At 39.7% G+C, this 11,577-nt stretch overlaps 2 protein-coding genes across 12 annotated transcripts in view; one reads left to right on the top strand and one right to left on the bottom strand.

Annotated features, from left to right (window-relative positions):
- Positions 1 to 6,592, top strand: part of SMURF2 (SMAD specific E3 ubiquitin protein ligase 2) — a 94,286-nt gene extending 87,694 nt beyond the window's left edge. For both annotated transcript variants that reach the window (XM_014532396.1, XM_005858673.2), the window contains exons 17-19: positions 1,485 to 1,686; positions 2,950 to 3,025; positions 3,330 to 6,592. In XM_014532396.1, coding sequence (XP_014387882.1) covers positions 1,485 to 1,686; positions 2,950 to 3,025; positions 3,330 to 3,429 — 378 coding nt within the window. In that variant the 3' untranslated portion in view covers positions 3,430 to 6,592. The remainder of the gene's footprint in view (positions 1 to 1,484; positions 1,687 to 2,949; positions 3,026 to 3,329) is intronic.
- Positions 6,593 to 11,210: 4,618 nt separating this feature from the next.
- CEP95 (centrosomal protein 95kDa) overlaps positions 11,211 to 11,577 on the bottom strand; it is a 31,123-nt gene continuing 30,756 nt past the window's right edge. For all 10 annotated transcript variants that reach the window (XM_014532321.1, XM_005858670.2, XM_014532315.1 and 7 more), the window contains one exon: positions 11,211 to 11,554. In XM_014532321.1, the coding sequence (XP_014387807.1) occupies positions 11,378 to 11,554 (177 nt within the window). In that variant the 3' untranslated portion in view covers positions 11,211 to 11,377. The remainder of the gene's footprint in view (positions 11,555 to 11,577) is intronic.

Below are 11,577 nucleotides of genomic sequence, written 5' to 3'. Positions count from 1 at the left end.
TTTTTTTTTTTTTTTTTTTTTGGTTTTGTTTTCTTTTAAAGCTGGTCCTTAAAGCACCTTAGGTCTGGTTTTTTAATTAAGACCTTTAACAAATACATCTGAATTTTCATTGAACTACTTTGTAAAAAAAATAGAGGTTTTATTCTATCAGAGGTTCCAAATTTAACTATGGAGAGCATAAATATTCAAAGTCTACATGATTTATTAATTAACCTCAGTGTCTTTTTAAACTAAATCTGTTAACAAACCTGTTAGCAAACAAGTCTAAAAATGGATTTGACTCAGTACCATCCCCTCTCCTCTTTCTGATTGAACTGCTCAACAGTGAATGGTCAGGAGGAGGAAGAAAACAGGATCGACAATAAAACTGAAATACGATGCGTTTTCATTAGTTCATACAATGAATGAGGAATTTGGCCTTATAATTACCACTTCTGAAGAAAAGAATTTAGGAGTTACCTTTTTGGTATAAAATACTTCTGTGATCCTATTTGGATAGCCACTTCCCTCTTCAGTGTGGCTGTGGCTCCGTAATCCTCGGAACCCCTATAGAAGCTTTGTTGGAGATTTTATTCAACAGAGATAGGGTTTATTATATAGCTTCTGCTGCTAATGAAATTAAAATTTTTATATCTTTTACAAAAATATATAATTTATTTTAGTGTTATACTGGGTTAATAGAATGATAGGATTTGCAAGTTATGTTTTACACAGCACACTATCCTAATTCACTGTTAGAAACACGTTACTGAGATGAGCTAGCATTGGACCCGAAGGACCCTAAGTATGAATAGCATCTAGGTGATGTTGATGGCATTCACCTCCACTGACCCTGCATCAGGACGCCACACAGAGCGCTAGATCAGTGCTTTTATGTATTTTGTACTTTGATACAATTGTCAGATTATCAAACATATTGCATCACTTTTTCAACACATTTCTTGAGTTCCTGTACGCCACGGGTTGCTGTCAAGGATGCAGTGAAATAGATGTTACTGCCATAGGGAACTAATTACTGGCCAAGGGATGTAATGAATTGTTCAGAATCCCCAAGCTAGTAAGTGTTGAAACTAGAATATGATGCAGGTCTTAAGGAAGGCACATATAAATTGTATTTACTTATGGAGTCTAGTTTCTGTCCATTAAAATAAAAAAAGTGAAATTATAGAACTTCCATCTTGCCGAGTCGCTCACAGGGGTGGTTCTCAGACTCTGGGTGGGGAATCTGAAAGTGAATATAGGTGCCTGTAGAGCTTTTTAAAACACAGCTTCTGAGTATCACCCCAATCCACAGAATTAAAATCTCTGCACATAGGACCTGGTGTGTGTATTTTGAAAAACTTTCAAGATGATTCTGGTGTGTACCCTCGAATTTAAGAATCACCCTATGAGAGCCAACACTACAAATCTGAAGTTCTATTTTGAGGAATTTTTGGCTTAATTTGGGTTTCCATTGGCTCATGCTTTGTGCAATATTTTAACAGCTCATTATTTGTGGACTTGGAAAGATAGATGTTAACGACTGGAAGGTCAACACCCGGTTGAAACACTGCACACCGGACAGCAATGTGGTCAAGTGGTTCTGGAAAGCCGTGGAGTTTTTTGATGAAGAGCAGCGAGCACGGTTGCTTCAGTTTGTGACGGGATCGTCTCGAGTGCCTCTGCAGGGCTTCAAAGCTTTACAAGGTAGTCGGCCAGAGGGCCCAGCCTGGCCCCACACGATTGGGGGAGGGGTCTGTATTTGGGTTATCTAGCTGGTTTACAACCAGGTGCTTATCAACAGATTCTCTTTTCACCCTGTTTCTGATCTGTAACTCTCACATCTTGATCCCTTCTTCTCCTTCTTTCTCTTTGTTCCCCTCCCAAGAGCTTTTTCTGCTGGGGTTCTCTGTGATTGTAGTGAGTGCCGCACGCTCGACTGTGTGTGGTGATGCTCTGCCTTTCCATGCCCCTTGCTTTCGATTCTGCTGCACATTCCTGTGGGGGAAGTCTGTCCACTGCCATCTCCACATCTCAGCCTGGCAGAACGTTCACCTCCACCCCTCCCCCGGGTGCCTCTCCCCTCTCCTTTTTCATCCTTTAACAGAAAGAGGCAGCATGAGTTGTGGAAGCCATTTGTTGGGTCAGCGCATGTGCATTGCATGGCATCAGCCTGTTTATTTACAACCATATTCAGTGTTAAAGCATAGTTTTCTGTGGAATAGCTGCTTGCTTTTTGGATGAGTTGGTAATATTGCTAATGACCGGACGATGCACTTCACTGGATGGCAGTGCTTTATCTTTGAAGCTCTTCATTTTCCAAGTTGCTGCTGCTGGGGATGACTGAGGATATACAAAGCCAGACAGTACATGCTCCTACAGTGTTGCCCACAGCGCAGTGTCAGAAGTCCCTGGGGAAAGCATACTTGGAGTTGTGTGACAGTCCCTACTTGGAGAACTCATCCTTATCAGACTGCCCATAAAGTGAAGTTGTATTTCTACATATATTTGTATGGGCTGTCTTATGTTAACAAATTTATTCTGTAGACTGCTGATCTTTTACTCTCAGCCAAGTTTGAGCCATTAAAACCTAAATTTGCATTTAGGCCATCATCTTTCTGAATGGTGTATATTTAATCTTGGATTTGCCCATTTACTTTTCTTCTCATGCTTTTGGGACATTGATATCCTATATAAGAAAGAAGTTGGCAGAGGATTTCAATCCTGAACTTTTTCTCAAATTTGAAATGCTAGGATATTAAGGAATCCAGCCTTATCCAAGGTCAATTCCAGCTTTCAAACCCAGATTCTTTTCCTGGGAAAAGAATTTTTTTGGCAGCTTGTGTGGAGTCACCAGTTTTCCTCTATCCCTAGACCCTGTCTGTGGTTTATGTACCAGTTTCATCCTGATGTTTTAGAGATGAATACAGGCACCTGCAGTGATCTGACCCATGTTTACTCCTTTGGCAGGTGCTGCAGGCCCACGACTCTTTACCATCCACCAAATCGATGCCTGCACTAACAACCTGCCCAAAGCCCACACGTGGTGAGTTATTTTGTAGCTTTCCCCTCTTATTCCATGTGTGTTGTAGGTATTAGTTTTAGACAGGTGGCTTTTCATTTATTGTTCATACTATTAAATGGACCTTTAAAAGGAATGATAAGCAACTCTGAGTGATTGAAGATTATTCTGACATTGGTAGGAACACCCACAAGTGGTAATCTCTGCTGTAGAAAAATATAACCTTATTCCTTTACTTCTCTGTGTGACACAAAGAGCGATGTGGCTATTGGAGGCTGGTTTGCTTATCTTGAAGGAACTGTGTTAAATCTGATGTGCTTATTTACAGCTTCAATCGAATCGACATTCCGCCCTATGAGAGCTATGAAAAGTTATATGAGAAGCTGCTAACAGCCATCGAAGAAACGTGTGGATTTGCTGTGGAATGACAGACTTCAAGGTTCTACCCAGGACTATTTATGCTCGACAGCCTCCTCTCAGCAGTGTCAAGGAATGCTGAAATACAGGAACATGCCCCCCTCCCTTTTTTAAATTTTAGGACACTGTGAGGGGAAAGGACAATTTTGAAATTCCTTTTCAAGGAAAAAAACAGGTCTTTATGCATTGCCATGAGGCCGCATTCAGCTGCTATTTAAAATTAATATCTTGAACCTAAAGAATGCTGACTTTTCCTACATTTCCAGAGTTAGGCAGTATTCTACACTTAAAGACTACTACTATTTTTATAAAAGGTAACCTATTCACATCGCTTCACAGATTTCAAGTCTCAGACATCAAGACAACTTCAGGCGGTACAAGTCACATTTCATTTTGATTGAATACATGATTTTGAACAGCTCCTGTACTTGCTCTTTGTAAAAAAATGAAATAAAATTATTTTGAATTATTCTACCTTTGTAAGCAATTGGCTAAAAGAATCATTGTCTTTAAACAAGTAAGCCATTTACACGTTTAATTACATTTTTCTATAGCAAAGCATTATATTTTAAAAGCATTATATGTTTCAACCTAGCCTAAGTGAGTCTTTTTTATGTTTTTTCAAGTACAAATTACCTGGAATACAGCTATATAATTTTGGTTGTCAAATTCCTAATGCAACCATTTAGTCTAAACTTAGTAGCTTATTTGCTACATAAGATGCTTTCAGGGGCTCCCTATTTTTAAGAGACTTTAAAAACAAATCCTAATTTTCTATCTTGAATCAATATGACCAGGTGTTTTGGATTTTACTTTTCACCTTAAATGGAAATCCTGCATTTTTATAGCTTCTCAGATCATGTGGATGGGATAGGATTTTAACTCTTTTGCTGGGTCAACTTAACTTTAATAGATATACTATTTCTTGTAAACCAAAGTCTCCTCTGAACAGTTCACCTAGTTTATATTATATTTTAATTACGGTGTAAGTTTTTATCAAGCAAATCATCCTAAATCTTATTCAGCTGCTCATGATATTTTAATCAGCTAAAGTTATGAAAAGAAAAAAATTTGCTCTAAAGATTATTTAGCAAACTTAAAACACCCTGCTTTTATTTAACAAAATGAAGTGGGGCTGGTGCGGCTGGTGGGGTAGGGGATGTGATTACTAAAGAAACAGTGATTCTAACTCTATAGTATAAATTACTTTAAACCGAAGAGTGAATTTTGGAAGTAAGGGAATCCCAGTTCCCTTGGTGTTGGAAGATCAGCATCTGATTTTGAAATATCCAGATTTAGCTTTCAGGGTGAGGCATGTCGCATGATCCAGAAGGCAACCAATATTCTGGAGTGAGGGACTGGAAAAATCTGAAATCATGGGCAGATTTTTTAAAACTCAGCCATTAGAAATCTGAACTATTCTTTTTTAAATATATTGATGTGAAACCAACAATAGCAAATTTTTATGATATAGCTTTGTTTAAATTTTGTGGCTTACCAAATGAATAATAGGCCCGTGTGTTCTTTCATGGTATGGATTGGTTTTCAGTCTGTTCGTAGAGCGAAGGGGCTCCTTAGAGGTGCCTCAGAATAGTGGTTTGCGAGAGGAGGGACAGAGCGAGGGAGAGGAAAGGACTAGTTGGTATTCAGCAGGGGCTTCTAACTCCCCACCCCCTTTACTCAGAGCAGCTCCAGATTTTCTCTCTCATATATTGGAATTCCAAGTAAGCTTTCACAGGGGTAAGGGGAGGATAAAAGAAATAGAAACCTGCTTTTTTTAAAAAGTTGAAAACTACTTGTGTAGTTTCTAAAAATTTAAATTCATTGTATTCAGCCAAATTTGCTACATGCAAACCTAGTCATAATCTTAACTGTGCTTTTGCTGACCTTTTTCTCCCCACTTTGTGCTTTCCCGCTGCATTCTTAGTACGGAAGAACGTCTTGAAAGGTACAGAAAAGGCTTGTATATTATTTGATATTCAGTCGCAGGTCCATCTCTCTCATATTACAGCACTAGTGCAGTGTCATTGTGCCTATTCTTAGAATCTTTTGGTAAAAATTAAGTACATGAACACTTTAGAGAAATCATAGCTGATGGAGGCAGTGCTAATGAAATGCTACTGTCATAATGTACAATATCAAGCAGGCAAATACCATCGCTTTCTGAGTGCCTTTTAAAATTTTATAAAAATGACTTAATAGAGCTTTAAATAAATAAATTACCCTAATAGTCTGTGGTATCACCAATGTAATTTATAAAAACATGATTTAGATTTCATTTTCAAAAGTATGTTACCTAATTATTTCCAAATAGGTGCTAAGCAAACAAAACCCTCCAATGTGTCCTTAAACCTTAGACTTGCACCTCATGTTTAATGTGAATATTTATTTCCACATGTCCCTCTTAACTGGGTTTTTTCCTAATCCTCTAGTGTTATTTCAGATATGTGCTGTTGTGTATCCGTGCATTGCCTTTCCATCATGAATTCTTAATTATGAACAGTGGTTACTTTGTAGAGCTCATATGCAGTACAGAGGTGAGTTTTATTTCAGAGGGTCTTATTTCTTGGTGTAAAGAGTTTTTAAATAGTGCTGTGTATAATGTACATCTTGTTTTGCACATAGTTTGTTGCCCTGAATGAGTTTTATTTTTATCGTCATTTTTTTCTTGTATTTACAGTCCAGAGCACAAGTTTCCTTTCTTTTAAATACAATGTAATTTGCTTTATTTTACAACACTAAGTCCGCTTTGAACTTCTGGTGCATTGAGCTGATTGCATTGATGGGAGTTAGAGGTTGTCCAGCCATCTTTTCATTGACAGAGCAGCCTCTGCTTCTGTTTGTAAGCTGCAGCACCACACGTGGGTGCCGTTTGTGGTGTTTAACCTTCCTCTGTTAGGGTGATGATTGTACCAAATGCTGAGTTGTTTTGTTTCTTGATGTAATTAGTTCACTTAATGTAATATTCTTCCTTCTCTCAAACTGACTTTAAAAAAAAGTTTTATCATTTTCATGGTATTTATTACAGAGTGTTTTAGCTTTGATATTCTTTGTATTTTCACTCAGTTGTTACATGAGCTTTATCAATAACATCTGTATAAATGGTTTTTAAAAATTAACTATGTATGTGCCCATGCCGAAGTTGAGCAATAAAATGAATGCTGTTTGCACTGTCACAGCATCAAAGTTTTTAAAGAAGATTGAGTTTATAATGAGTTGTTTTGAAAAAACTTGATTGGCTTATGAAAGGTGACAGCATGTGAACCATAAAGTGAGAAGTTTAGGAAGTTTCACACACCTTCCTTAGTTGATGCCTTTGTCACTTTGGAGAGCTGGAGCTTCAGAGCGCTCAGGACCTCCTTTCCAGGTAAAGCAGGGAAGGTGCCAATGGCATTTCTGCTGCCGTGGCAAACTGATTAGTCAGTAGTGGCTGTTGGGGGCAGGATCATGTAGATGGATTTCTGAGGCCAATACAGGCTTATTGGGGAAGTGTTCCAGTCCAGCAAATAATGTGCCAGGGCTCTGGAGGGCAGAGCTACAGTAGGGGCTTCACTTCCTACCCTGGTGTTGATCAGTAGAATCCTCAGAATGAAAAGAAGCCATGACTTTAAGGGTAATTATTCACAACTCTACATGGTAGTGGATGAAAGTCCAGCTTAAATATATGGGTGAGAAAAAGAATGGAGATGATGCTTTTTCATCCACAATGTAGTCTGTGTTGTCTCTCCACAATAAAGGTCTGGGAAATACAGTGAAGTAGCAGCAGTATATTAAAGTTCCAAGAGTGGGTGTGCTGTCCATTTTTATCCTTTTGAAGTTTATTTTTTGCTTTGTCTCATATTACCACGTTTACTGTTTATTATCTAAAATTTGTAAAATTCGCCCTAACTGGATTGGCTCAGTGGATAGAGCATTGGCCTGAGGAATGAAGGGTCCCAGGTTCGATTCTGGTCAAAAGCATATGCTCGGGTTGTGGGCTTGATCTCCTTTCCTCTCTGAAAGCAATAAAACACACACACACACACACACACACACACACACACACACACACGTATATATATATAAAATAAAATTTTAGTACATTAAGGAATTTAGTAGTAGTATCTATACTAGAGACCCGGTGCATGAATTCATGCATGGGTGGGGTCCCTTTGCCTGGCTGGCGTTCAGAGCTGATAGAGGCCGTCTTGCCCAGTCCCCATGGGGGCTGGCCGGCTGGGAGGAGGGACCGTGAGAGGTTGGCTGGCTGCGGCAGGTTGGCTGTGGGAGCGCACTGACCACCAGAGGGCAGCTCCTGCGTTGAGTGTCTGCCCCCTGGTGGTCTGTGTGTGTCATAGAGACCCTTCAACTGGTTGACCAGTTGCTATGATGTGCACTGACCACCAGGACCTCCTGGTGGTCAGTGCACTCCCACAGCGGGAGTGCCGCTCAGCTGACTGACGGGAACCAGACGCAGGGCTCACGGCTGGCTGCTGCAGCCCGGAGATAGCAGCGGAGCGGCAGCGAGCCTACCAAACAGCAGCGGCAGCAGGTGCAGCGGAGCCAGGATGAGCAGGAGTGGCAGGCAGGACTGCTGGTTTCAGCCCGATCCCCGCAGGTCACACCGAGGGACCACACCAGTGCACAAATCCGTGCATTAGGCTTCTAGTCAGCTATAAATTACTCAAAAGTTTGATTTGACTAATATGTGATGTTTTTCTGTGTGGTGACCTGAAAGGTTTGTCCTTCCATTATAATGAAGGTTAACCTTGGTACCCACTGCATTTATTTGTCCTAAATACTTATAGTAGGAAATACACAACAGAACAAGAGCCTACTGACAGGATAGTTAATTATACAGAAAAAGGGTTACATTCCTACATTAATATTCTTAGCTAAATAGACAAAGCAGATTTTAAAGTTACATTGTATTAAAAGGTATTTGCCCTAAATGTGACTTGTTCTTCGTTCATTCAGCAGATAACTACTATGCTACTACTATGTGTCAAGCTCTGTACTAGCTTAGGATGGTTGTTAGAAGCTGAAGTTCAAACTTAGGTACTCACAACTCAGTTTGTGTACAGCAAAGAAGTCCGACATGATGGGAGCACAGGATTAAATACCTTTCTTCAGCAAGGCCTTGAGTCCCAGGCTTGGTATTAAAACAATTGGTTTTGTTCTCCTACCTCCTGCCCTCATGATACTTCAGATCCTAGAGACACTAGTCTCCAGGACAGGTAGCTCCTTCCTTGTGTTCATGTTCATCATACAGTTGGCTGCATTTCCAAGGTCATGTGCTCAACTCTTGAATAGCATACCTCTTATGAATGTTTGGGTTGGGGTTTATCTATGTTACCAATTAGTCTCTAATATGAGCTGTAAACCCTACTTCTGTCTCCCTTAGGGTGAGTGTTTTATAAGTAAAAGAAGTGGAGAGAGGCAAATGGAGCAGCCTGTGGGGTAGGCAAAGGACCCTTCCAAGATGTTTTTTCTGCCTAAAGTGTTCATGAAGTTGTCTCACTTTCAGCCCCGGAACTGGGAGTGAAGATGGAGAGCACATCAGATTCAACCTTTCAGACCACTCACTCCCTCAAAGACAATGCTGGCATGGCCAAGTGGTGGAGAACCATCGAGACCAAAAAGGTATTCTTTTAATTGAAGTGTAATTGACATATAACATTATATTAGTGTCAGGTGTACCACATAATGTTTCATATATATTCTGAAGTGATCATCACAATAAGTCTAGTTAACACCCATCACCATACATAGTTGCAAATTTTTTTTGGGTGTGAAGGGAACTTTTATGCCATACAGTATTGTTAACAATGGTCTCCATTCTGTACATCACATCTCATAACTGGAAGTTTGGACCTTTTGATCTCTTTCACTAACCTCCCCAGCCCCTTATGGCAACCATCAATCTGTTATTTGTATCTATGAGCTCAGTTTTTTTGTTTTCTACATATATGTGAGATCATATGGTATTTGTCTTTCTCTGACTTACTTCATTTAGCATAATGCCCTCAAGGTCCACCTTGTTATCATAAATGGCAAAATTTCCTTTTTTCAAGGCTGCATAATATTCCATTGTATACATATACACCAGTTCTTCATTCATCTGCTGATGGACACTTGTTCCCATCTTGACTATTGTAAATAATGCTGCAGGGAACATGGGTGGGGTGTGTAGATATCTTTTCCAGTTAGTGTTTGTTTTCTTTAGATAAATACCCAGAGTGGAATTGCTAGGTAGGTCTATTTTGAATATTTTGAGGAATTTAATGTTTCCCATCCATTTACATTCCCACTAGTAGTGCACAGGGCTCCTTTTTCTCAATGCCCTCAACATTTATTTCTTATCTTTTTGGTAGCAGCCATTCTAATAATTGTGAGGTGATATCTCCTTGTGGCTTTGATTTGCATTTCCCAGATGAGTAGTGATGTTGAGCATCTTTTCATATACCTTTGGTCATCTTTATGTCTTCTTTGGAAAAATGTTAAGTTCCTCTGCCCATTTTTTAATAGGATTGATTTTTTGCTATTGAGTTGTATGAGTTCTCTATTATTTTGTATAGTAACCCCTTATCAGATATCTGATTTGCAAAAAAACATTCTCTATTTCATAGGTGCCTTTTCATTTTGTTGGGTTTCCTTTGTTATGCAGAAGCTGTTTAGTTTGATATAGTTCCACTTTTCATTGTGTTTTTGCGTCAAATCCAAAAAATCATTGTCAAGGAGTTTACGACCTATGTTTTTAGTTTTATGTTCAAGTCTTTAACCCACTTTGAGTTAATTTTTGTATATAGTGTAAGCTCTGCTGGTCCACTGTCCTTCTTTCGCATGTTGCTATCCAGTTTGCCCAACATTTAAAGACACTGTCCTTTCCCCATATTCTTGGCTCACTTGTTATAAATTAATCGACCATATATGTGCGGGCTGTTCTGTTCCACTGACCATTGTTCATATGCTCATCACCTATTTTTATTGATTTCAGAGGGGGAGAGATAGAAACATCAATGAGAAGAGAGAATCATTGATTGGCTGCCTCCTGCATGCCCCCTACTGGGGAATCGAGCTCACAACCCCAGTATGTGCCTTTGACTGGAATCAAACCCAGGACCCTATAGTCCGCAGGCCAACGCTCTATCTACTGAGCCAAACCAGCTAGGGCGCCATGCTACTGTCTACATGCCCTAATGGGACTCTCTCTTCTCCCTTCCACTCCTTTCCTTATGTCCTCTGCCATTCCATGGCTTTGATCAGCAAAAGTCCCCGCATCCTCAACTGCTCTGAAGCCTTCCTCCAGTTCTTGGCCTTCTTCGAAGCCCTCTTCTCCATGGAAGACATCACCCCAACTGGGTTCTTTTTTCTCATGTTCCCCCACACTAGGGTTGGTGTACTCTTGCTTGCTTCAAGTCCATTATGCCTCTTTCCTACCTGCCATCACTAATTTGCTTTGAGACACACACCATTTGGCCTTCCACCTTGGCCTCTCCTCATGCTATCCTCTACCAACTGCTAGAAGCCATATGCATAAATTCTCATCTTTTAGCCACCATGTGAAAAAGAATTGAACCTGTCTTTAAGGTTTATTCCTATGTCCCATCTCTGATGACAAGCTCACACTTCTCTTTTTTGAATTGGAGAGTTTTTTGGTCCTCAGGCACTTTTTTTTTTCCTTTCTATTTTTGTTGACCCACAATAGGCTTCAGGAGCTGGCTGCTTAATCAAGGCTTGTTGATTGTTTTAGTACAAATGACTAATGAAGAATGTGTGCTTTTAAGGTTTTAGGTCATAAATTCAAGAGCAATATATTTTAAGAAAACAATTTTTATTTAAAACGTTACTTCATTAAAAGTATTGGAATGAATATGTAGACAAGACATTTAGAAATGATTCTTTTGGTTTAGTTTACTTACTCAATTCTAAGTCTGCCCTGGTCAAGTCTTCCAGACTTGGCCACTTATGGAAGTAGCCTCAGGGGAAGGGACTTTTACTGTACTGAAAGGAAGCCAGGTGAAGCCGAGATTTGAAGCGCTCAGCTTCTAATTCCCGAAAGAAAGCATCTTCGTCGTTCTGCGTGATCATGTACTGCAGTTGTTGAATTTCCTTCTCCATCTTAGATCTCAGCTCCTTCTTCACCTTATATAATGTCTAAAAGAGAATTTATGTCATCC

This window comes from Myotis brandtii, unplaced genomic scaffold, assembly GCF_000412655.1.
Source record: "Myotis brandtii unplaced genomic scaffold, ASM41265v1 scaffold120, whole genome shotgun sequence".
In the NCBI taxonomy this organism is placed as follows: Eukaryota; Metazoa; Chordata; class Mammalia; order Chiroptera; family Vespertilionidae; genus Myotis; species Myotis brandtii.
This window is presented reverse-complemented; position numbering and strand designations above follow the sequence as displayed.